This window comes from Bubalus bubalis, chromosome 8 (assembly GCF_019923935.1).
Source record: "Bubalus bubalis isolate 160015118507 breed Murrah chromosome 8, NDDB_SH_1, whole genome shotgun sequence".
NCBI lineage: Eukaryota > Metazoa > Chordata > Mammalia > Artiodactyla > Bovidae > Bubalus > Bubalus bubalis.
The window spans coordinates 98,478,961-98,505,926 of record NC_059164.1 but is presented as its reverse complement, the minus strand read 5'-3'; the positions used below and the strand labels follow the sequence as shown (position 1 = coordinate 98,505,926).

The window sequence follows — 26,966 nt, the reverse complement described above, 5'->3', positions numbered from 1 at the left end:
GTGGCCAAAGTACTGGAGTTTTAGCTTTAGCATCATTCCTTCCAAAGAAATCCCAGGGGTTGATCTCCTTCAGAATGGACTGGTTGGATCTCCTTGCAGTCCAAGGGACTCTCAAGAGTCTTCTCTAACACCACAGTTCAAAAGCATCAATTCTTCAGCGCTCAGCCTTCTTCACAGTCCAACTCTCACATCCATACATGACCACTGGAAAAACCATAGCCTTGACTAGACGAACCTTTGTTGGCAAAGTAATGTCTCTGCTTTTGAATATGCTATCTAGGTTGGTCATAACTTTCCTTCCAAGGAGTAAGCATCTTTTAATTTCATGGCTGCAATCACCATCTGTAGAGATTTTGGAGCCCAGAAAAATAAAATCTGACACTGTTTCCACTGTTCCCCCATCTCTTTCCCATGAAGTGGTGGGACCGGATGCCATGATCTTCGTTTTCTGAATGTTGAGCTTTAAGCCAACTTTTTCACTGTCCACTTTCACTTTCATCAAGAGGCTTTTTAGTTTCTCTTCACTTTTTGCCATAAGGGTGGTGTCATCTGCATATCTAAGGTTATTGATATTTCTCCCGGCAATCTTGATTCCAGCTTGTGTTTCTTCCAGTCCAGCGTTTCTCATGATGTACTCTGCATATACGTTAAATAAACAGGGTGACAATATACAGCCTTGACGAACTCCTTTTCCTATTTGGAACCAGTCTGTTGTTCCATGCCCAGTTCTAACTGTTGCTTCCTGACCTGCATACAAATTTCTCAAGAGGCAGATCAGGTGGTCTGGTATTCCCATCTCTTTCAGAATTTTCCACAGTTTATTGTGATCCACACAGTCAAAGGCTTTGGCATAGTCAATAAAGCAGAAATAGATGTTATTCTGGAACTCTCTTGCTTTTTCCATGATCCAGAAAAAGGAAAGTAGCTTTCAATTTTCACTATTTGTTTTGTAACTTTTTGTAGCTTGAATCTTTACTGTCATAGATGGATTCATTTTCATTTTAATCCCAAAATGTTCAATGTGGAATATCAGGGATATACTTTTTTGTTTGCTTCCTGGTGCTTTTCCACAAAAGAAGAGAAGCAAATGGATTACTATTTTTAAAAATATTATTGTGAGCCAATAAAATGGGTAATGTAGATACTTCATTATGAAAGGGTGTTGAATTTTCTCAAATGTTTTTTTCTGCATCCATTTGGGTGATAGGTTTTTGATTTTTCATTTTTAATATGGTGCATCATATTTTCTGATTTGTATATATTTAACATTCCAGGGACAAAAATCCTACTTAATCATGGCATATGGCCCTTTTAATGTACTGTAGAATGCAGTTTGCTAGGATTTCATTGAGCAGTTTTGCATCTATATCCATGAGGGAAATTGACCTGTAATTTTCTTTCCTTGTAGGATCTTTATCTTTCTGTGGTATCAGGGTTATGTGAGAGTTGCTCAGTTGTGTCGGACTCCTTGTGACCCCATGGACTGTAACCTTCTAGGCTCCTCTGCCCATGGAATTTTCCATGCAAGAATACTGAAGTTGCTTGCCATTTCCTTCTCCAGGGGATCCTCCCAACCCAAGGATCAAACCTGGGTCTCCTGCATTGCGGGCAGATTCCTTACTGTCTGAGCCACAACCCCATCAGGGTTATGCTGGATTGTAAAATGAATTTGGGAGTGGTCCCTCCTCTTCAATTTTTGGAGGAGTTTGGGAAGGCTTGGTGTTAATTCTTCTTTAGATATTTGATAGAATTTGCCAGTGAAACCATCTGGTCTTTGGCTTTTCTTTGTTGGGAAATTTTGATTACGGTTTTAGTCTCCTCACTAGTCAATTGTCTGTTCATATTTTCTATTTCTTCATGATTCAGTCTTGGTAAATTGTGTCTTTCTAGTAATCTACCCATTTCTTCTAGGTTATCCAATTTATTGGTGTGTGATGTTACTACTGTTTTATGGTACTTTGCATTTCTATCATATCATGTCTCATTTTATTTGAGTCCTCTCTCCTTTTTTCTGAGTTTAGCTACGGGGTTGTTTATCTTTAAAAAGCTCTCGTTTTGTTGATTTTTCCTATTGTTTTTCATTTCATTTATTCCTGTTCTGATCTGTATTTTTTCCCTCTCTTCTAACTTGAGACTCAGTTTGTTCTTCCTTTTCTAGTTCTTTGAGAAATAAACATAAGTTGTTTATTTAAGACCTTTTTTCTTTCTTAATGCAGGCATAGATTGTTATAAACTGTCCTCTTAGAACTGCTTTTGCTGCATCCCACTAGTTTTGGTAAGTTGTATTTCCATTTTCATTTGTCTTAAGTTATTTTTTATTTCCCTTTTGATTTCTTCTTTGACCCATTGGTTGTTCAGGAGTGTGTTTCTTAATTTCCACCAGCTTGTGTCCAGTTTCCTTCCTCTTTTTGATTTCCAGTTTCAGACCATTGCGGACAGAAAAGATTGTTGGTTTGATTTCAGTCTTCTTAAATTTGCTGATGCTGTTTTGTGACCTAATGTATAATCAGTCTTGAAGAATGTGCTCAGGCCTGGTCAATGGTCTTGCCCTCACCTTGTGCCTTATTTTAATAATGAGCCTCTTGTCTTATTCTTATTAAGGCCACCTCCTTGGTTCCTGTTATGTCCTCCCACACTGCGTCCCTACCTTGGTTTCTTACCTAGAACAGCAGTTCTAAGCCCTGGGGTCCTGCCTTTGAACCCCAGACCTTCTGGTTGTGTCCCTGCTTCTTGCTGCCAGGCCTTCCTAGTTCCTGCCACTTGCCTGGATCTCCTCCGAGACCAAAGGTTGACCCTCCAGTAGAAGGAATAGGATTAGGTGGAGTAGGCAGCCACAGCATCTCTAAGTTTGTCTCCTCTCTCTGCTCTGCCTACAGCACTTCCTCACGGCCCTAGGGGGGCTTGTGGCAGTGCCGCTCATCTTGGCTAAGGACCTGTGTTTGCAGCATGATCCCCTGACCCAGAGCTACCTCATCAGCACCATTTTCTTCGTCTCTGGCATCTGCACTCTCCTGCAAGTACTTTTAGGAATCAGGTAGGTAAAACTCCTCTCCGTGGATTCTGACTTTTATCTCCCAGGGTGGCAATAAGGTTTGCTTGGCTTGTAGCCTAAAATGAGTTAGAAAGCTGGTGTGACATGATAGAGGGAGCACAGGATCAGAAGTAAGCACATAAGTTCAAGTCCCAGCGCCAACATTTACTATCTACATTAGCCAGAGTTCTTCGTTAAAGTAATACAAATAGCTACAGATGGCCATGCTTGAAACCTTTTACCTTTGCAAATTCTACAAGGCTTGTGCTAGTGAACACGCTGTGGGGACTCCTCCCTGGACTTCAGAGGGAGCAGTGCAAGTGAGGGAATCTCCCTGTAAGTCTGCTTGTGACCTAATCTATACCAAGTCTGTGCCCAGTTTTGAAGATGCAGAGGAAAATGGAAAACTTTCCCTATGATGTGCTTCTGCCCAACCTGTCTTATGAGAAAATAACTTGAGAGGAAAAATTACTATTTATTCTTTTTTTCCTTCCAGTTTCATTGAGATGTAATTGACAGACAACACTGTGTAAGTGTACAGCATAATGAATTGACTTACATACATCAAGAAATGATTAGCACAGTAGATTTAATGAACGTCCATCATCTCACATAGACAAAAAGTAAAGAAACAGAAAAAAAATTTCTTTCTGATGAGAACTTTTATCCTTTATCAATTATCTGAATCAAACCCCAGGTGAAGGCTGTTACAAGGTAGCTGATTATTTCCGAGATAGGCTGCCTGTAGAGAGTATCTAGAGGAGAAGGCAATGGCACCCCACTCCAGTACTTTTTCCTGGAAAATTCCATGGACGGAGGAGCCTGGTAGGCTGCAGTCCATGGGGTCGCTAGAGTCGGACACGACTGAGCGACTTCACTTTCATTTTTCACTCTTATGCATTGGAGAAGGAAATGGTGACCCACTCCAGTGTTCTTGCCTGGAGAATCCCAGAGACGGGAAGCCTGGTGGGCTACCGTCTATGGGGTCCCACAGAGTCGGACACAACTGAAGCGACTTAGCAGCAGCAGCAGCAGCAGCAGCAGCAGCAGCAGAGAGTATCTAGAGAATATTCCTTCCTAACCTAGTCTTCTTGCCTAAATCAAATCAAAGGCTCTTTCCAAAGTGCTGCTTTTGCAAGTCATTTACAGGAGATATGCCAGTGCTTAAGGTCTCCCATTTTTTGTTGAGGAGAGGGGTTTAGAGCCTACATCTTTGTCAAATTATTTCCCTTCTCTCTCTTCCTTCTTCTGTCATCGTCTTTGAGAGCCAAGATTTTCCCCAATCCCCCACCAAGCGCTGAGAGAGGTTTAAGGTTTGGTCTGGTCTGTTTCTCAAGTCCCTGATATCCAGGACCCCTCCTACCTTTCCGGGATCAGTCCCTGGAGTGACCGGTGCTGCAGTAGAGAGGGCTTGCAGCCACCTGCCTGGACACCCAGGAGGCCCCACCCCTGAGCCGCCCCATGCAGAGTTACATACACAAGGCTCTTCTGGATGGGGAAGCTCCTTGCCTTAAATTGAGGTGGTCTTGACTATAATAATGGAAAAACATTGATCTTGGAAGCTGGGAGCCTGAATTCTAGTTCTGGCTTCTGTGCTGTGGGAAGCTGCACAAGCCATTCACCCTCTCTAAAACCCAGTGTTCTCGTCTGTAAAATGAGGGAGTTGAAGTGTGTCATATCGGTAAGTCCTTCCATCTCTAATATGTGGACACCTGTGTTGTTGACAGTAGAAGATGGTGCAGTACTATGTTCCAACCGGAATCTCAGTACTGAGGGTGCTTGTGGGCCTCGCCTTCTGGTAACCCTGTGAGAGACAAAACAAAATCAGAAGATAGAGTTAAAAGAATCTGCAGCCTAATTAAACATGCAGAGAAACAGGGAAATAAAATTAAGAAAGAAAGCCATGCTAATGTCTTAGACTAAGGTGGGGACAGGAATACACCTGAGATTATTTCCCTGAAATAGGCTTCCTGTTTAGAGACTAACAAGCACAGTTGCTCATTAGAGACATTAGAAATTATAAAACTAGCTGATAGCCTGTGAATCAAAGGTCTAGTAGATTTGATTGATTAGAGGTTATCAGATAAACAGTATTTAATTATGTACTTTTTGTTTTTATTTATTTTATTTTTCTCCCAAATCATCCCACTCTCTCCCTTTCCCACAGAGTCCAAAAGACTGTTCTATACATCAGTGTCTCTTTTGCTGTCTCATATACTGGGTTATTGTTAGCATCTTTCTAAATTCCATATATATGCATTAGTATACTGTATTGGTGTTTTTCTTTCTGGCTTACTTCACTCTGTATAATAGGTTCCAGTTTCATCCACCTCATTAGAACTGATTCAAATATATTCTTTTTAATGGCTGAGTAATACTCCATTGTGTATATGTACCACAGCTTTCTTATCCATTCATCTGCTGATGGACATCTAGGTTGCTTCCACGTCCTGGCTATTATAAACAGTGCTGCGATGAACATTGGGGTACACGTGTCTCTTTCCCTTCTGGTTTCCTCAGTGTGTATGCCCAGCAGTGGGATTGCTGGATCATAAGGCAGTTCTATTTCCAGTTTTTTAAGGAATCTCTGCACTGTTCTCCATAGTGGCTGTACTAGTTTGCATTCCCACCAACAGTGTAAGAGGATTCCCTTTTCTCCACACCCTCTCCAGCATTTATTGCTTGTAGACTTTTGGATCGCAGCCATTCTGACTGGCATGAAATGGTACCTCATAGTGGTTTTGATTTGCATTTCTCTGATAATGAGTGATGTTGAGCATCTTTTCATGTGTTTGTTAGCCATCTGGATGTCTTCTTTGGAGAAATGTCTATTTAGTTCTTTGGCCCATTTTTTGATTGGGTCATTTATTTTTCTGGAATTGAGCTGTAGGAGTTGCTTGTATATTTTTGAGATTAGTTGTTTGTCAGTTGCTTCATTTGCTATTATTTTCTCCCATTCTGAAGGCTGTCTTTTCACCTTGCTTATAGTTTCCTTTGTTGTGCAGAAGCTTTTAAGTTTAATTAGGTCTCATTTGTCTATTTTTGCTTTTATTTCCAATATTCTGGGAGGTGGGTCATAGAGGATCCTGCTGTGATGTATGTCAGAAAGTGTTTTGCCTATATTCTCCTCTAGGAGTTTTATAGTTTCTGGTCTTACGTTTAGATCTTTAATCCATTTTGAGTTTATTTTTGTGTATGGTGTTAGAAAGTGTTCTAGTTTCATTCTTTTGCAAGTGGTTGACCAGTTTTCCCAGCACCACTTGTTAAAGAGATTGTCTTTAATCCATTGTATATTTCTGCCTCCTTTGTCAAAGATAAGGTGTCCATATGTGCATGGATTTATCTCTGGGCTTTCTATTTTGTTCCATTGATCTATATTTCTGTCTTTGTGCCAGTACCATACTGTCTTGATGACCGTGGCTTTGTCGTAGAGCCTGAAGTCAGACAGGTTGATTCCTCAAGTTCTATTTTTCTTTCTCAAGATTGCTTTGGCTAGTTGAGGTTTTTTGTATTTCCATACAAACTGTGAAATTATTTGTTCTAGCTCTGTGATCTTACCGTTGGTAGCTTGATAGGGATTGCATTGAATCTATAAATTGCTTTGGATAGTATACTCATTTTCACTATATTGGTTCTTCCAATCCATGAACATGGTATATTTCTCTATCTATTACTGTCCTCTTTGGTTTCTTTCACCAGTGTCTTATAGTTTTCTATATATAGGTCTTAAGTTTCTTTAGGTAGATATATTCCTAAGTATTTTATTTTTTTCGTTGCAATGGTGAATGAAATTTTTTCCTTAATTTCTCTTTCTATTTTCTCATTATTAGTGTATAGGAATGCAAGGGATTTCTGTGTGTTGATTTTATATCCTGCAACTTTACTATAGTCATTGATTAGTTCTAGTAATTTTCTGGTGGAGTCTTTAGGGTTTTCTATGTAGAGGATCATGTCATCTGCAAACAGTGAGAGTTTTACTTCTTCTTTTCCAATTTGGATTCCTTCTATTTCTTTTTCTTCTCTGATTGCTGTGGCCAAAACTTCCAAAACTATGTTGAATAGTAATGGTGAAAGTGGGCACCCTTGTCTTGTTCCTGACTTTAGAGGAAATGCTTTCAATTTTTCACCATTGAGGATAATGTTTGCTGTGGGTTTGTCATATATAGCTTTTATTATGTTGAGGTATGTTCCTTCTATTCCTGCTTTCTGGAGAGTTTTTATCATAAATGGATGTTGAATTTTGTCAAAGGCTTTCTCTGCATCTATTGAGATAATCATATGGTTTTTATTTTTCAATTTGTTAATGTGGTGTATTACATTGATTGATTTGCAGATATTGAAGAATCCTTGCATCCCTGGGATAAAGCCCACTTGGTCATGGTGTATGATCTTTTTAATGTGTTGTTGGATTCTGATTGCTAGAATTTTGTTAAGGATTTTTGCATCTATGTTCATCAGTGATATTGTCCTGTAGTTTTCTTTTTTGTGGGATCTTTGTCAGGTTTTGGTATTAGGGTGATGGTGGCCTCATAGAATGAGTTTGGAAGTTTACCTTCCTCTGCAATTTTCTGGAAGAGTTTGAGTAGGATAGGTGTTAGCTCTTCTCTAAATTTTTGGTAGAATTCAGCTGTGAAGCCGTCTGGACCTGGGATTTTGTTTGCTGGAAGATTTCTGATTACAGTTTCAATTTCCGTGCTTGTGATGGGTCTGTTAAGATTTTCTATTTCTTCCTGGTCCAGTTTTGGAAAGTTGTACTTTTCTGAGAATTTGTCTATTTCTTCCACATTGTCCATTTTATTGGCATATAATTGCTGATAGTAGTCTCTTATGATCCTTTTTATTTCTGTGTTGTCTGTTGTGATCTCTCCATTTTCATTTCTAATTTTATTGATTTGATTTTTCTCCCTTTGTTTCTTGATGAGTCTGGCTAATGGTTTGTCCATTTTATTTATCCTTTCAAAGAACCAGCTTTTGGCTTTGTTGATTTTTGCTATGGTCTCTTTTGTGTTTTTTTTTTTTGCACTTATTTCTGCCCTAATTTTTAAGATTTCTTTCCTTCTACTAACCCTGGGGTTCTTCATTTCTTCCTTTTCTAGTTGCTTTAGGTGTAGAGTTAAGTTATTTATTTGACTTTTTTCTTGTTTCTTGAGGTATGCCTGTATTGCTATGAACTTTCCCCTTAGGACTGCTTTTACAGTGTCCCATAGGTTTTGGGTTGTTGTGTTTTCATTTTCATTCATTTCTATGCAAATTTTGATTTCTTTTTTGATTTCTTCTGTGATTTGTTGGTTATTCAGCAGTGTGTTGTTCAGCCTCCATATGTTGGAATTTTTAATAGTTTTTGTCCTGTAATTGAGATCTAATCTTACTGCATTGTGGTCAGAAAAGATGCTTGGAATGATTTCAATTTTTTTGAATTTACCAAGGCTAGATTTATGGCCCAGGATGTGATCTATCCTGGAGAAGGTTCCATGTGCGCTTGAGAAAAAGGTGAAATTCACTGTTTTGGGATGAAATGTCCTATAGACATCAATTAGGTCTAACTGGTCTATTGTATCGTTTAAGATTTGTGTTTCCTTGTTAATTTTCTGTTTAGTTGATCTATCCATAGGTGTGAGTGGGGTATTAAAGTCTCCCATTATTATTGTGTTATTGTTAATTTCTCCTTTCATACTTGTTAGCATTTGTCTTACATATTGCGGTGCTCCTATGTTGGGTGCATATATATTTATAATTGTTATATCTTCTTCTTGGATTGATCCTTTGATCATTATGTAGTGACCTTCTTTGTCTCTTTTCACAGCCTTTGTTTTAAAGTCCATTTTATCTGATATGAGTATTGCTACTTCTGCTTTCTTTTGGTCTCTATTTGCATGGAAAATCTTTTTCCAGCCCTTCACTTTCAGTCTGTATGTGTCCCCTGTTTTGAGGTGGGTCTCTTGTAGACAACATATGTAGGGGTCTTGTTTTTGTATCCATTCAGCCAGTCTTTGTCTTTTGGTTGGGGCATTCAACCCATTTACGTTTAAGGTAATTATTGATAAGTATGATCCCGTTGCCATTTACTTTATTGTTTTGGGTTCAAATTTATACACCCTTTTTGTGTTTCCTGTCTAGAGAAGATCCTTTAGCATTTGTTGGAGAGCTGGTTTGGTGGTGCTGAATTCTCTCAGCTTTTGCTTGTCTGTAAAGCTTTTGATTTCTCCTTCATATTTGAATGAGATCCTTGCTGGGTAGAATAATCTGGGCTGTAGGTTATTTTCTTTCATCACTTTAAGTATGTCTTGCCATTCCCTCCTGGCTTGAAGAGTTTCTATTGAACGATCAGCTGTTATCCTTATAGGAATTCCCTTGTGTGTTATTTGTTGTTTTTCCCTTGCTGCTTTTAATATTTGTTCTTTGTGTTTGATCTTTGTTAATTTGATTAATATGTGTCTTGGGGTGTTTCACCTTGGGTTTATCCTGTTTGGGACTCTCTGGGTTTCTTGGACTTGAGTGATTATTTCCTTCCCCATTTTAGGGAAGTTTTCAAGTATTATCTCCTCAAGTATTTTCTCATGGTCTTTCTTTTTGTCTTCTTCTTCTGGGATTCCTATGATTCGAATGTTGGGGCATTTAATATTGTCCTGGAGGTCTCTGAGATTGTCCTCATTTCTTTTAATTCATTTTTCTTTTATCCTCTCTGATTCATTTATTTCTACCATTCTATCTTCTAATTCACTAATCCTATCTTCTGCCTCTGTTATTCTACTATTTGTTGCCTCCAGAGTATTTTTGATCTCATTTATTGCATTATTCATTATATATTGACTCTTTTTTATTTCTTCTAGGTCCTTGTTAAACCTTTCTTACATCTTCTCAATCCTAGTCTGCAGGCTATTTATCTGTGATTCCATTTTGATGGAATTAAGAAAGAAAGCCATGCTAATGTCTTAGACTAAGGTGGGGACAGGAATACACCTGAGATTATTTCCCTGAAATAGGCTTCCTGTTTAGAGACTAACAAGTACAGTTGCTCATTAGAGACATTAGAAATTATAAAACTAGCTGATAGCCTGTGAATCAAAGGTCTAGTAGATTTGATTGATTAGAGGTTATCAGATAAACAGTATTTAATGATGTACTTTTTAGACTGCAAACACAAATGCTGATACTGCAATAAGATTTCAGAATATGTTAATGATTAAAACCATGTTAAATATTCAAAGGAAATGATAAGAGGCAAAAAAACAGCTTCCCTGATAAAAGCTGAAGAGTGCAGTGCCCATTGTGGGGCAGGCAGCTACAACCCTTGGCAGAGGGATGGCTGCCTCCCTGGTGTGACTTTAGGGGTCTTGGGTGTATCCCCCAAGGGCCTTCCCACTGAGGTGCTCAGTTCTGAATTTATGTAACCGTTCATTTCAAAAGAAAGCATTAAGTTTAAATGCAATCACTAAAGGAAATGAAATATTGACTATGTAATTCTGGGTCTTAATTCCATTTCTGGAATAATTCTATTTCTAGAATTATTCATTTTTACCTGGGATTTTCTTTTTCTGGAGTGGTTCCAAGTGATATATCTCCCTTATATTTTCCTGGGAATGTCTCAAGTGTGGAGCCAGTATTTCTGCCCAAAGTACATTCAGACCTGGCTTCTATGTAGTCTTGCCCAAATCAGCCCGGGTCCTTTTCTTCCATGGACTTGCCTGCAGCTGAGCCCTGATCTGCCTGAGCTCTGTATCTGTTGCTAGGTTCTGCAGAAAGTCCATGCCCATCGCCAGAGGTCTGCAGCCACCTTGCCCTTGCCTGGATGACAAATCGCACAAGCCACCAGATGTGCCACTGGAAGTCTGTGCGTGCTTGCTAAGTCGCTTTAGTCATGTTCCATTGTGACCTTATGGACTGTAGCCCGCTGGGCTCCTCTGTCCATGGGATTCTCCAGGCAAGAATACTTGAGTAGGTGGCCATGCCCTTCTCCAGGAGATCTTCCAAACCCCAGGATCAAACTTGGGTCTTCTTCATTGCAGGCAGATTCTGTACTGCTAAGCCACCAGGGAAGCCCATGAGAGAAATACATCTAATGTATACTGATAATCATTTATCTAGTTAAAGATGGCAAAAGGATCAAAGAAATGTTAAAGGTTATTTCTGGGTGATACACATTATATATGAAAGGTATGTACCAATATTGTACATGTGCTGATAAAGTTTACCTACTCAAGGGTTAAAAAAAATGATTAGAAAAAAATGTTAATTATTTCTGGGTTGTGGAATTGTGGTGATTTATGCTTTGTATTTTTATTTACCATTAATTTTTATTTAGAGTCCATGTGTTGCTTTATAACTGGGGGAAATAAGAACCATTTAAAACTTTTTCTTAGAAAAGTATTAGGGCATGTTTCATGAGCCCCACACCCTTTGAATCTTTCAGTTCAGTTCAGTTCAGTCACTCAGTTGTGTCCGACTCTTTGTGATCCCATAGACTGCAACATGCCAGGCTTCCCTGTCCATTACCAACTTCCGGAGTTTCAAACTCATGTCCATTGAGTCGGTGATGCCATCCAACCAGCTCATCCTCTGTTGTCCCCTTCATCTCCTACCTTCAATCTTTCCCAGCATCGGGGTCTTTTCCAAGAAGTCAGTTCTTCTCATCAGGTGGCCATATATTGGAGTTTAAACTTCAGCATCAATCCTTCTAATGAATATTCAGGACTGATTTCCTTTAGGATGGACTGGTTGGATCTCCTTGCAGTCCAAGGGACTCTCAAGAGTCTTCTCCAACACCATAGTTCAAAGCATCAATTCTTCATCGCTCAACTTTCTTTATAGTCTAATTCTCACATCCATACATGACTATGGCAAAAACCATAGCTTTAACTAGACAGACTTTGTTGGCAAAGTAATGTCTCTGCTTTTTAATATGCTGTCTAGGTTGGTCATAGCTGTTCTTCCAAGTAGCAAGCATCTTTTAATTTCATGGCTGCAATCACCATCTGCAGTGATTTTGGAGTACCCAAATATAAAGTCTGACACTGTTTCCACTGTTTCCCCATCTATTTGCCATGGAGTGATGGGACCAGATGCCATGATCTTAGTTTTCCAAATGTTGAGTTTTAAGCCAACTTTTTCACTCTCCTAGTTCACTTTCATCAGGAGGCTCTTTAGTTCTTCGCTTTCTGCCATAAGGGTGGTGTCATCTGCATGTCTGGGGTTATTGATATTTCTCCCGGCAATCTTGATTCCAGCTTGTGCTTCACCCAGCCCGGCATTTCACATGATGTACTTTGCCTGAGAGCAAAAGTCCATAGACTTCCCATTACCATCTTGGAAGTGGGGCTGGGAGATATGGCTCAAGGCTCCAGGCTTGAGACAACCTCCCAGATTCTGCAACCTTTGTCTATTCACCTGCTTTTATCTCTGTTTCCCCAATCTATTTCCCTGTGGTGGTCAACATTAAAGCCCTTAAAAGGAAAAAGAAAAGAATAAGTGTGCAAATCTTTGGGGGAGATCAGAAGGGAGGACTAGAGCAATGTGGGTGGCTGTCAAAGGCACTCTCAAGGCAGTAGGTAGTGATGGGTTTAAAGAAGACAGACAAACAGCCTTCTCCTACCAGAGAAGGAGATCTATCCACCTTCCCTTTCTTCTAGGCAGAGGCAAGCACTCTCATCCCTCCAAGCTGATTATTTAGCTATTTTCCCCGGAGTCTCTAATTAATACACTTCTGTCTTATGCACTAGTGACTGAAGTGCCAATATGGATGACTGATTTCATTTTCTTTCACAGCCGCTCACTCCTACCACATATAAGCACATTTTCCATCTTCCTATAATCACATCCTCCCAGCATAGGTCAACATTGAGTGTTCACATTATAATGTTGTCGTTTAGTTCTAAGTAATGCCTGACTCTTTTGAGACCCCGTGGACTGTAGCCCACCAGGCTCCTCTGTCCATGGGATTTCCCAGGCAAGAATACTGGAGGGGGTTGCCATTTCCTTCCAGGGGATATTCCCAAACCAGGAATCGAACCCATGGCTCCCGTCTTGCCAGGCGGATTTTTTTTACCACTGAGCCACTGGGGAAGCCTGTGTGTTTTCTCTAAAATTAATATCTTTAAAAAAATATTTTAAAGTTTCTGTTTATTTTCATTTCAACGATAAGCTCCCTGCCTGTTGTATAAATCTCTTCTTGATAATTTCATTGCATCAGGTAGCTATCAGCTTCATCTTCTTGATGAACTATCCCCTGGGGCTCTCTGATTTGCTGTAGTCTGGAACAGTCGCTACCTGTGCCTGGCGTATATTAGATGTGTCATCTTGAGATGCCTCTTTACCCTTTATCCTTTATCCTGGCAATTCTCTTCATGTCAGTTTTCAAGTCTAGATCTCTTGATCCCATGCCTTTCTCTTCTTTTTGGTGGAACATGATTACACAGTAGTTTACTGAGAGACCACGTGGGAGATAAGTTTTGTAAGACTCTCCATATGGGAAAATATCTTGATCCTATTCTCATACTTGATTGATAACTTGGCTGGCTATAGAATTTTAGGTTGGAAAATTTTTTTTTTTTTTTCAGAATTTTAAAATCACTGTTCCCTTGCCTTCTAGTTTCCAGTGTAGTTTTAGGAACTCCAGAGTCTTAGGCAACCTTCCCCCTTCTGCTGCAGAATTTTGTACAGGCCCACGTTGTGCTGAGTCTATTTAACTGGAAGAGATCCATTTAGTCATAGTGTCTAACATACAAGATTGACTATGATCATCCTACTGCTATATCCAATAAACAACTGTTCAACTAGACTTGACTTTTGAATGTCCATGTTGGTCTCAGAAAGGTCCAATTTTAACAAGAATCTTGCTCAATGCCTGTAGCCAGAATATCCACCCTCACTCTCTGATTGGGTTCCTCATTCTCCATCATCCCCAGGTGATGTCTCATCACCTTGTCCTGTCTTCATCCCGAATCCTCTCCTTACCCTGATGCTTCCTCTTAGTAATTTTCTATCCACTGAACCCCACCCTCCTCCTTGGCTATAGATTCTCACCTTTCCTTGTCATATTGGGAGTTGAGCCTGATCTCTCTCCCCTATTACAAAATCCCATTGTAGTAGCCTCCTTGTAGTAAAGCCTGCCTTAATGTCGTTAACAAGGGTCATGTATACTATTTTTATCAAGTGCATGAGAACTCAGAGAGGAGGATTGAAGCTTAACTTCCCAATACTTCTGAAAGGTTAGCTGTTCCTACTTTATGGGCCCAAATGGAAGTATTCATATATACTAAGAGAGGAGAAAAATTACATAATCATTACCATAAACTGTTAAGAAGTTTGTTCTTACCACATGTCCTCTTATCAATTGTTCTTATAACAAACATACTGGGTCACAATTTGGCCCCATGACTCATACTTTCTGATCAGGGCTCTGTACTTCCCAGTTGAACCCTGCCACTGGCACCTCCCCCAGTATCAGTTTCCTCATACAGAGACAAAGCAGCATTGTGCTACACACCCTGCAGTACTCTTGAGATAAGGATGAGAAAATGTAACTTTAAAACACTGTATAAGCTTAGATGTTGATAGTACCCCCACGGACACAGATCTGTTGCTTTGACCACTTAAAATACCAATCCTATCAAATTTCTAAAGGCCGTTTCTGAGACTGTAGATTTTGCAAGTTGTTGTAAAGGAAAATAGTGGGGAATGTTCTTCAGACTTGAGCATACAGATGAGATAGTAAAGACTGAAGGGAAGGGGAGAATGGACAGGGAGAATCTTAGGAAGCACATCTTAGAGAACCAACCTTCAAGAAATGGGAATGCCAGACAACAGCTTTAAAAACAAAACAAAACAAAAAGCCCATACTATAACATCTGTTATTTAAGGAAACATTAAGAAAATGTTTTGGTATACATACCTTTTCCAACTCTTTGCAACCCCATTACAGTCCATAGAATTCTCCAGGCCACAATACTGGAGTGTGTAGACTTTCCCTTCTCCAGGGGATCTTCCCAACCTAGGGATCAGACCCAGGTCTCCCACATTGCAGGCAGATTTTTACCAGCTGAGCCACAAGGGAAGCCCAAGAATATTGGAGTAGGTACTCTATCCCTTCTCCAGCAGATCTTACTGACTCAGGAATCAAACCAGGGTCTCCTGCATTGCAGATGGATTCTTTACCAACTGAACTATGAGGGGAGTCCTCACATGACTGAAGCCAGGCTTCAACAGTACATGAACCGTGAAATTTCAGATGTTCAACTGGATTTAGAAAAGGCAGAGGAACCAGAGATCATATTGCCAGTATTAGATGGATCATAGAGAAAGCAAGGGAATTCCAGAAAAACATTTGCTTCTGCTTCATTGACTACACTAAAGCCTTTGACTGTGTGGATCACAACAAACTGTAGAAAACTCTTCAAGAGATGGGAATAACAGACCACCTTACCTGCCTCCTGAGAAACATGTATGCAGGTCCAGAAGTAACAGTTAGAACAGGATATGGAGCAATGGACTGGTTCCAAATTGGGAAAAGAGTATGCAAAGGCTGTATACTATCACCCTGCTTATTTAACTTTATGCAAAGTACATGATGTGAAATGCCAAGTTGGATGAAGCACAAGCTGGAATCAAGATTGCCAGGAGAAATATCAATAACCTCAGATATGCAGATGACACCACCCTTATTGCAGAAAGTGAAGAGGAACTAAAGAGCCTCTTGATGAAAGTGAAAGAGGAGAGTGAAAAATCTGGCTTAAAGCTCAACATTCAAAAAACTAAGATCATGGCATCAGGTCCCATCACTTCATGGCAAATAGATGGGGAAACAGTGGAAACAGTGGCAGACTTTATTTTCTGCAGATGGTGACTTGCAGCCATGAAATTAAAAGATGCTTGCTACTTGGAAGAAAACTTATAACCAACCTAGATAGCATATTAAAAAGTAGAGACATGACTTTGCCAACCAAGTCTGTCTAGTTAAAGCTATGGTTTTTCCAGTAGTCATGTATGGATGTGAGAGTTGGACCATAAAGAAGGCTGAGTGTTGAAGAACTAATGCCTTTGAACTGTGGTGTTGGAGAAGACTCTTGAGAGTCCCTTGGACTGCAAGGAGATCCAACCAGTCCATGCTAAAGGAAATCAACCCTGAATATTATTTGGAAGGACTGATGCCTGAGATGAAGCTCCAATACTTAGGGCACCTGATCCAAAAAGCCAACTCATTAGAAAAGTCCCTGATGCTGGGAAAGGTTGAGGGTAGGAGAAGGGGATGACAGAGGATGAGATGGTTGGATGGCATCACTGACTCAGTGGACATGAGTTTGAGCAAGCTCCAGGAGTTGGTGATGGACAGGGAAGCCTGGCATGGTGCAGTCCATGGGGTCACAAAGAATTGACATGATTGAGTGACTGAACTGACTGACTGACCCTTTCCAGAAGTAACGGCACATTTCAGGGGGAATAATAATGAAAATTATTCTATTCATTGAGCTCTTCTCCAGGCATCATGCTAATCACTTACATATATTTTATCTTCACAGTTATTCCTTGGGAGATTACTACTATATTTTGTCAAAGAGGACACTGAGGCTTGCAGAAGTTGGGCAACATGCCTTGGTCACACAGCTGATAAGGCAAAGTCGTTTTCAAACTTGCCTTTGGTCTATACCATGCTCTTAACTGGTGTTATAGCACCGTGGTGAAAAACCCCAAGACATCCTGGTTAACTTTATGACCTTGGGCTCCAGATCCGTTATCTATAAAATGATAAGGCCAGGTTGGATATGCTTCAAATGGCCCTTCTATTTCTAAAATGTTGAATTTTAAAAATCAACAATTTGTGGTTCACAAAAGAATTAGAAGACACATGTATAATAATAGTGAATCATATTTAAGGTAAAAATTTTAAAATAAGATGAAATTAATTGTGAAATTAAAAGCAGGTCTGAGATACACATAAAAGTCACCATAAAAGGTAAAATGTATATAGAACAATGAAAGCCTTGTAGTGATACTGAATGCATATATCTTCAACATGTACCAAGAAAGTGCATAAAAGGAAAACTAGTAGAAATGCAAGAAATATACATAGATCTCTGTCAAAAGAGTATCAATAAGGAGTTATGAGCAAGGTGGTAATGCTCATAAAACAAGGTGGGGAGGGGGACAGGAATGGATGGAAAATGGGATTGAAGATCTGAGTATAGGAGAGGGAAGGAAGAATTTATGGATATGTTGTGTGAATCTAACTGTAGGACATAGGAATCAGTTCAGTTCAGTTCAGTCGCTCAGTCGTGTCCGACTCTTTGCGACCTCATGAATTGCAGCACGCCAGGCCTCCTTGTCCATCACCAACTCCCGGAGTTCACCCAAACCCACGTCCATCGAGTCGGTGATGCCATCCAGCCATCTCATCCTCTGTCGTCCACTTTTCCTCCTGCCCCCAATCCCTCCCAGCATCAGAGTCTTTTCCAATGAGTCAACTCTTCGCATGAGGTGGCCAAAGAACTGGAGTTTCAGCTTTAGCATCATTCCTTCCAAAGATCTCCTTTAGAATGGACTGGTTGGAACTCCTTGCAGTCCAAGGGACTCTCAAGAGTCTTCTCCAACACCACAGTTCTAAAGCATCAATTCTTTGGTGCTCAGCTTTCTTCACAGTCCAACTCTCACATCATACATGACTGCTGGAAAAACCATAGCCTTGACTAGATGGACCTTTGTTGGCAAAGTAATGTCTCTGCTTTTCAATATGCTATCTAGGTTGGTCATAACTTTCCTACCAAGGAGTAAGAGTCTTTTAATTTCATGGCTGCAATCACCATCTGCAGTGATTTTGGAGCCCCCAAAAATAAAGTCTGACACTGTTTCCACTGCTTTCCCATCTATTTGCCATGAAGTGATGGGACCAGATGCCATGATCTTTGTTTTCTGAATGTTGAGCTTTAAGACAACTTTTTCACTCTCCACTTTCACTTTCATCAAGAGGCTTTTTTTTTAGGACATAGGAATACACTCTAGTAAATTAATGGAAACAATTCATCTTGCTCTTGAACATAAAATGTATTTAGTAGTTTCAAAAAGGTAGAGGGAATTCCCTGGTGGTTCAGTGGTGAGGACTCAGTGCTTTTGATGCAAGTTCCCTTGGTGGGAACTAAGATTCTGCAAGCTGAGAGGTGCAACCAAAAAAAAAAAAAAAAAAAAGATAAAAAGTGCATCTATCATGTTAGTACATTATCCCAACTACATGTAATATCTTGAAAAAAATAACATGAACAGACTTAGAAAAATGCTGAACTCCTTGAAAATTTTGAAATATCCCTTAAATAAGTTCTAAGTTAGGGATATAATAACAGAAAATATTTTTTAAGTGAAAACAAATCTCACCATCAGTAAAACTGTTTTAAATATATTTTGGCAGTGTCTAATTTCTATGTAATGAGTAAAACAGTTTATAGACAAGGAAAAACAGACATAAAAATCACATATTTTGTGACTTAATGAAATGCAAATTCACTTTTGTCAGGATTTCATTATATGCCTATTAAACTAAAAAAATGAAAGCGAGAAAACCCAGTGTTGATAGATTTCGTAATACTAACCTTGGTGCTGGAGGGATAGAAGAGAAAACTAGACTTCTCTGCCCTCATGGAACCCAGTAATACTGAAATGGCTGGGGCCACGGTGGTATAGCAATGATGGATTGTTTATAACTGTAAACTGTTTAAAGAATCCCTGAGAGTGAGTTACTGTAAATGACTAGTTAGTATAAGGGCTAACCAGGAAATATGTAACTAGAATATAAGTGGGAATTTTGTCTCACTCACTGTGGTATTTCCAATACCTGACAACCAGTGCCTCCCACAGAGCAAGTCCTCAGTAAATATTTGTTGAATTAATGAAATATGCATATGGAATCACAGCAAAAACCTGAAACACAAATCTTGGATTACATACTGTCTGTACCTATGATATACAAAGGTGTCTATGTCCATTTTAAAACCTCAAAAGGGATTTTGCAATGATATAGTGTGTTTCCCTTCTCTGTCAAGATACTTATCTTCATAATTTCTATGAATTTTTAATTGACGTATAATTAATTTACAATGGGAATTTACAAGAGGAACTAAAAAGCCTCTTGATGAAAGTGAAAGTGGAGAGTGAAAAAGTTGGCTTAAAGCTCAACATTCAGAAAACGAAGATCATGGCATCTGGTCCCATCACTTCATGGCAAATAGATGGGGAAACAGTGGAGACAGTGTCAGACTTTATTTTTTTGGGCTCCAAAATCACTGCAGATGGTGACTGCAGCCATGAAATTAAAAGACGCTTACTCCTTGGAAGAAAAGTTATGACCAACCTAGATAGCATATTGAAAAGCAGAGACATTACTTTGCCAACAAAGGTTCATCTAGTCAAGGCTATGGTTTTTCCAGTGGTCATGTATGGATGTGAGAGTTGGACTGTGAGGAAAGCTGAGCGCCAAAGGATTGATGCTTTTGAACTGTGGTGTTGGAGAAGACTCTTGAGAGTCCCTTGGACTGCAAGGAGATCCAACCAGTCCATTCTGAAAGAGATCAGCCCTGGGATTTCTTTGAAAGGAATGATGCTAATGCTGAATTCCAGTACTTTGGCCACCTCATGCGTCTCACTGGAAAAGACCCTGATGCTGGGAGGGATTGGGGGCAAGAGGAGAAGGGGACGACAGAGGATGAGATGGCTGGATGGCATCACTGACTTGATGGACATGAGTCTGAGTGAACTCCAGGAGCTGGTGATGGACAGGGAGGCCTGGCATGCTGCAATTCATGGGGTCGCAAAGAGTCAGACACGACTGAGTGACTGAACTGAACTGAATTTACAATGTTGTTACTTTCAAGTATATAGCAAATTGATTCAGTTATACATATATATATATAAATGTATATTATATATATAGATTCTTTTTCATTATAGATTATTATAAAATAGATTATAGTTCCCTGTGCTATACAGAACGTCCTTGTTGTTTACCTATTTTATATATATAATAGTGTATACATGTTAATCCCAAATTCCTAATTTATCTCTCCCCACCATAATTTTTTTAACTAAAAAATCATTCATACATACCCATTCCATCACCCATGTTTCCTGCCCTGTGTGTGCCATATATTCTAATCTATTTTGGAGCCTTATGGGTCTAGATTTATGAATCTAGATCAGTTATTCTCAACCCTGGCTGATGTTAGAATCACCTGGAGGTCTAAGCTCTCTCCATGCCTGGGTGCACCTCTTGATCAGCCGGTGAACTCATCTGAGGCTGATGCTCAGCCCTTGCTAGGTCCTATGTTCAGCCAGGACAAAATCCAGTTAGGCAGTAAAACTCTTTCGTATACTTTATATTTTCATTAAATAAAATGGGTTCGTTCTCAAGAAGACTCTTTAAGCTATCTTCATGGAATCCTGATTTCAAAAGTACTCTTCTAGTATTGTTAAGAACAAGTATCTAAACTGGGTAAGGTATACTATGACAAATGCAAGCAAGAGGCTAAGATCCTGTTCCACTCTCCCTCCGCACCAGCTCTATTATAATATGCAGGTGAGGAGACTAGGTCAGCCTTAACAGCTTCTGACCTTCTAGTAAGACAGGGTTATTGGAGGTTGATTTATCAGGCTATGTTCACCTTGAAGGGAGACAAGTCAGATGGACACTGCTGGAAGTTCTCACAGAGGCAGAGTGAGACACTGACCAGGAAGAAGGAAGGCTTGTGTGGGGGACACGCCCTGATAATGGACCTCAAGCATGTTCAGTCCATGTGATAGAAAGGAGCCTGGAGGCAGAGGTCTGGAATCACCTTTCATTTTTGAAGGCGCAAAGGAATCTGGCCACCCAGATTCTAGGCTGTGCATCTCTTGTCAGTGGGGGAACTTGACGTGTGTGCACTGTGCTTTGATCCTGGGGTCTGGGGAAGTTTCTGTGGGACTGAGGAAGACAGTGGCACCCACCAAATGTGTTCCCTGAGCTCTGTGCTGCCCCAGATCATTTCCCAGTATGTGACTCTCTGCTCCTGGGCTCACATCTCCAGGACTGGGATTAGGTCTGCTGGTCTTATCCTCCCCACCTCTCCTACCTGACCAAAGTTTGGCACAGTTTGTGGATCTGACTTGGAGATTGATAGGAGTTCCCTTGGAGAAGGCAATGGCACCCCACTCCAGTACTCTTGCCTGGAAAATCCAGTGGACAGAGGAGCCAGGTAGGCTGCAGTCCATGGGGTCGTGAAGAGTCAGACATAACTGAGTGACTTCACTTTCACTTTTCCCTTTCTTGCATTAAAGAAGGAAATGGCAACCCACTCCAGTGTTCTTGCCTGGAGAATCCCAGGGACGGGGGAGCCTGGTGGGCTGCCGTCTATGGGCTTGCACAGTGTCAGACACGACTGAAGCGACTTAGCAGCAGCAGCAGCAGCAGGAGTTCCCTATAACTGAGAACTGCAGGACTCATGTGTTGCCCTGAAACCAAGGGAGGACTTGGGATGAAAAAGCCTCTGCTGGGGCCAGTGACAGGCCAGTGTTAAAGGGGCTAATGGGTAACTGTCTCCTTTCCCCTCCTCCAGGCTGCCCATTCTCCAGGGAGGCACATTTGCTTTCTTGGGACCCTCCCTGGCCATGCTGTCTCTTCCCACCTGGAAGTGCCCCGCGTGGACACTCAATGCCAGCCAGGTGAACACCAGCTCACCTGAATTCATTGAGGAATGGCAGAAGAGGATCCGAGAGGTATTGGGTTGAGGGGTGGGGTGCGAGGAATGGGGTGGTCCTCAAAAGGGGCTTCGGAGTTGACTCATTTTCTCAGCTCACTGCTAAGCAAGATTTCAAACTTTAAGACACATGGTCCTTGTTTAATTCAGTTGTGTCATTCAGGGAAAGAAACTGGTGGCCTTGAAGCAGGCTTTAAAGTTTGGCCATGCTCCAGGATAAGTTGAGCTGAGTGAGTGTTAGTCGCTCAGTCGTGTCCGATTCTTTGCAACCCCCTGGACTGTAGCCCACCAGGCTCCTCTTTCCATGGAATTCCCCAGGCAAGAATCCTGGAGTGGGTAGCCATGCCTTCCTCCAGGGAATCTTCCCAACCTAGGGATGGAATCCTGATCTCCTGCACTGCAGGCAGATTCTGTACACTCTGAATCACCAGGAAGCCCGTGCTCCAGGTTGGCTTATCTAAATGATAGATTAGGAAGCCAGCACACAGGATTGTCAGCAGAAAGCCCAGCCACACCCTCAGGGACAGTAGGCCTCATAGCTTGCAGACTCTAACATCCTCACCTGGCTTCGGAGGTGAGGTGTCAAGCATGTCTCATGGGTGGAATAATATATGAGAGGGAAGGTCACCTCAGATTTCTAGGAAGTCCAATCATCTCCCTCCCAGCTTGACCTTAAATATGTAAGCCTGGAGCGGCTCAAAGGCCCCCCTCCTCTGGAGCAGGGGCAGAGTTACACAAACACTATAAGGTGTAGGGTTCTTGTTGTTGTTCAGTCGCACAGTCATGACTGACACTTTGTTACCCCATGGACTGCAGCATGCCAGGCCTCCCCATCCATCACCAGCTCCCAGAGTTGACTCAAACTCATGTCCATTGAGTCAGTAATGCCATCCAACCATCTCGTCCTCTGTCATCCCCTTCTCCTCCCACCTTCAATCTTTCCTAGCATCAGGGTCTTTTGAAATCACTCAGTTATTCACATCAGGTGGCCATAGTACTGGAGTTTCAGCTTCAGCATCAGTCCTTCCAAAGAATATTCAGGGTTGATTTCCTTTAGGATGGACTGGTTGGCTCTCCTTGCAGTCCAGGGGACTCTTAAGAGTCTTCTCCAACACCACAGTTCGAAGGCATTAGTTCTTCAACTCTCAGCCTTCATTATGATCGAACTCTTAAATTCATACATCACTACTGGAAAAACCATAGCTTTGTGTAGATGGACCTTTCTTGACAAAGTCATGTCTCTGCTTTTTAATATGCTGTCTAGGTTGGTCATACTTTATCTTCCAAGAAGCAAGCATCTTTTAATTTCATGGATGCAGTCACCATCTGCAGTGATTTGGGAGCCCAAGAAAATAAAGTCTGTCACTGTTTCCATCATCTCCCCATCTATTAGCCATGAAGTGATGGAACCAGATGACACAATTTAGTTTTCTGAATGTTGAGCTTTAAGCCAGCTTTTTCATTCTCCTCTTTCACTTTCATCAAAAGGCTCTTTAGTTTCTCTTTACTTTCCACCGTAAATGCGGTGTCATCTGCATATCTGAGGTTATTAATATTTCTCCTGGCACTCCTGAGTCCATTTGTGCTTCATCCAACCTGGCATTTCACAACATGTACTGTGCATGTAAGTTAAATAAGCAGGGTGACAGTATACAGCCTTGACATACTCCTTTCCCAATTTGCAACCTGTCGTTGTTCTGTGTCCGGTTCTAACTGTTGCTTCTTGACTTGCATACAGGTTTCTCAGGAGGTAGGTAAGGTGGTCTGGTATTCCCATCCCTTAAAGAATTTTCCACAGTTTGTTGTGATCCACACAGTCAAAGGTTCTAGTGTAGTCAATGAAGCAGAAGTAAATGTTTTTCCGGAATATCCTTGCTTTCTCTATGATCCATCTAATATTGGCAATATGGTCTCTGGTTCCTATGCCTTTTCTAAATCCAGCTTGAACATCTGGAAGTTCACGGTTCACGCATTGCTGAAGCCTGACTTGAAGGATTTTGAGCATTACCTTGCTAGCATGTAAAATGAGTGCAATTGCGGGGTGGTTTGAACTTTCTTTGGCATTGCCCTTCTTTGGGATTGAAATGAAAACTGACCTTTTCCAGTCCTTCTAGTACAAGGTAGTTTGCTCAGGCATTACTCTAGCCCTCACTTACTGTCTTAGTGTGCCTCCCCCAGGCTCACTAGGACTGGACCAAAGGCATTCCAAAATTCAGGGCTATGGACCTAGAGCAGAGTCTGTTAGTAGATATCCCTGGGAGTCTAGCTGACAAGCCTTAGTGAAGCCAGGGTCCATCCAGCATCCCACCCAGTCCAAGTTCAGCAGCCTCATGGCTGCAGTAAGGGTCACACCCTCAGAACGTGACAGATGAAGGAAGAGGGAATACAGAGGAGACACATTCCTAACAAGATTCCTATTCTTACCCAAGTGTGACCAATGAGAGGGAATAGAATTGACAAAACACTCCAATGGGGGGTGGGGCGGAGGGATAATGATGTAAGTCCTGATCTGACTCCAAAGGCCTGAGAACCAGGAGTGTTGATATCTGGGGGCAGCAGAAGACAGATGTCGCAGCTCAAGCAGCAAGCGAAAATGTTCTTCCTCTGCCTTTTGGTTCTGCTGAGTCCCTCAAAGGATTGGATGGCACTCATTCACATTGGGTGGGCTTCCCAGGTGCCACTAATGGTGAAGAACCCGACTGCCAGTGCAGGAGACATAAGAGACATGGGTCCAATCCCTGGGTCAAGAAGATCCCCTGGAGAAGAGCACACCAGTATTCTTGCCTGGAATATAACCAGTACAAACCAGCTCCAATATTGTTGCCTGGAGAATCCTGTGGACAGAGGAGCCTGGCGGACTGCTGTCCATTGAGTCACAAAAAGTCTGACATGACTGAAGTGATTTAACAGAGAGAGATGCTCATTTTGGGTAGGGCCATCTGCTTCATTCAGTTCACCAATTCAAATACTAATCTCCTCTGGAAACACCGCAGAAATAATGTTTTATCAGCTGTCTGGGCATCCCTCAGTCCAGTTGACGTATAAAATTCACCATCAAATTGTGTATATGTTCCAATTTAGTAAACACTCGGAGAAGGCAATGGCACCCCACTCCAGTACTCTTGCCTGGAAAATCCCATGGACGCAGGATCCTGATGCGCAAAGTCCATGGGGTCGCTAAGAGTCAGACATGACTGAGCGACTTCAGTTTCACTTTTCACTTTCATGCATTGGAGAAGGAAATGGCAACCCACTCCAGTGTTCTTGCCTGGAGAATCCCAGGGTTGGGGGAGCCATGTGGGCTGCCATCTTGGGGTCGCACAGAGTCAGACATGACTGAAGTGACTTAGCAGCAGCCGCAGCAGCAGCAAATACATTTCTGAAATGGATGTTCCAGTTTACCCTCCTGCCAGCATCATATGTGAGTCCCAGTTACTCCACAATCTCACCAACATTTTCTAGATTTTTCATGTTAGCCACTCTACTGAGTGCACTATGGTAAACTTGTATCATTCTTTCATGATGCTATTGAATGATACAGAATTAACTGTAATTGTCCTCATCTTATAGGTCTATTTGAACACCTGGACTCATTTCTGCTCCTATGCTTGCCACATTAACAGGTGTGTTTGTGTGTGTGTGTATGTGTGTGTATGCTCAGTCGTGTATGATTCTTTGTGACCCCGTGGACTGTAGCCTGCCAGGCTCCTCTGTGCATGAAATGTTCCAGGCAAGAATACTGGAGTATGTTGCCATTTCCTAAACCAACAGATCTTCCTCACCTAGAGATCAAACCCGAGTCTCTTGCATCTCCTTCATTGGCAGGCAGATTCTTTACTACTGTGCCACCTGGGAAGCCCTTTAACCAGTGACTAGACATTACTTTACCAACAAAGGTCTGTCTAGTCAAGGCTATGGTTTTTCCAGTGGTCATGTATGGATGTGAAAGTTGGATTGTGAAGAAAGCCGAGTGCAGAAGAATTGATGCTTTTGAACTGTGGTGTTGGAGAAGACTCTTGAGAGTCCCTTGGACTGCAAGGAGATCCAACCAGTCCATTGTGAAGGAGATCAGTCCTGGGTGTTCTTTGGAAGGAATGATGCTAAAGCTGAAACTCCAGTTCTTTGGCCACCCCATGCGAAGAGTTGACTCATTGGAAAAGACTCTGATGCTGGGAGGGATTGGGGGCAGGAGGAGAAGGGGACGACAGAGAATGAGATGGCTGGATGGCATCACTGATTCGATGCACGTGAGTCTGAGTGAACTCTGGGAGTTGATGGACAGGAAGCCCTGGCGTGCTGCGATTCATGGGGTCGCAAAGAGTCGGACACGACTGAGCGACTGAACTGAAATGAGAGTTCAATATAATATAGATTTTGTTATTTATCATTATTTCTGTGACTTTCATTTCATCAAGTATCATGTAAATCACCTGTGAACTCATAGTTAGTCTATGACCTGTCTATGACCTTTTAATCTCAAAGTTCACACAGACCACGTCCTAAGTATGCCAGCATCACTGTCGGTACTGGCTACTTTCACAGTGTTCATTCCCTGTTGTCCATTCAGTACAGCCCAGTATACTTTGGGACTAGCTTTATTAGATGTGTTTCAGTTTCATAGAATCAACTATGATGCCAGCACCCCTCATCCCAGATTGAAGATGTATCTAGAAGTATGACTAAGAAATCATTTTCTTATTCCCATTTAAACACAATGGGCAAAAGTAGCATTATTTGATGCAAGATTGGTGACTCCAATTCTTTCTGCCACCATCTTTTTTTTTCCCATGATGAGCCCTTCTCAACCCATTTTTTTTGCTCCTAGAGGGGGTTTTGAGTTTTCTCCCATAACTTTTAATTAGTGGGCAGGAAAAATAACATTGCTAAACCTTCCTTTGTGTGTCCTTTCCTAAGGTACTTTCACATGATTTAATAAATATATTGTCACTGGATTCTTTCCACGGGGTAGGATGCATCCTGAAAAACACCAGACTTTCCAATCTGGCCCATAAATACCATCAGAATACTAGCAAGTCAAATTAAGTTGATTCTAGTATTCCATCTTAAGGAACCCAACTAAAGCTCTAGTCCTGGGAAAATAAGATTTCTTTACTCTCTGCTGCAACTGCTCCACTGGCGCCTCACTTTTGTGCCCCATTTTCAGCTTCATCTTGAGCTTACACTGTTACCCCGCAAAGCCTGCCCTTCTGTCTTTGTCACCCACATTTTAT

General features: G+C 41.3%; 1 protein-coding gene across 6 annotated transcripts in view; it reads left to right on the top strand.

Moving 5' to 3' along the window:
- Nucleotides 1-26,966, top strand: part of LOC123327572 (solute carrier family 23 member 1) — a 69,736-nt gene that overhangs the window by 18,192 nt on the left and 24,578 nt on the right. For 3 of the 6 annotated variants that reach the window (XM_044946892.1, XM_044946893.1, XM_044946894.1), the window contains exons 3-4: nt 2,877-3,034; nt 21,595-21,754. The exons of 1 other annotated variant lie outside the window; for it this stretch is intronic. In XM_044946892.1, the coding sequence (XP_044802827.1) occupies nt 2,877-3,034; nt 21,595-21,754 (318 nt within the window). The remainder of the gene's footprint in view (nt 1-2,876; nt 3,035-21,594; nt 21,755-26,966) is intronic. 2 more of the 6 variants (XM_044946895.1, XM_044946896.1) reach the window with 1 other exon arrangement.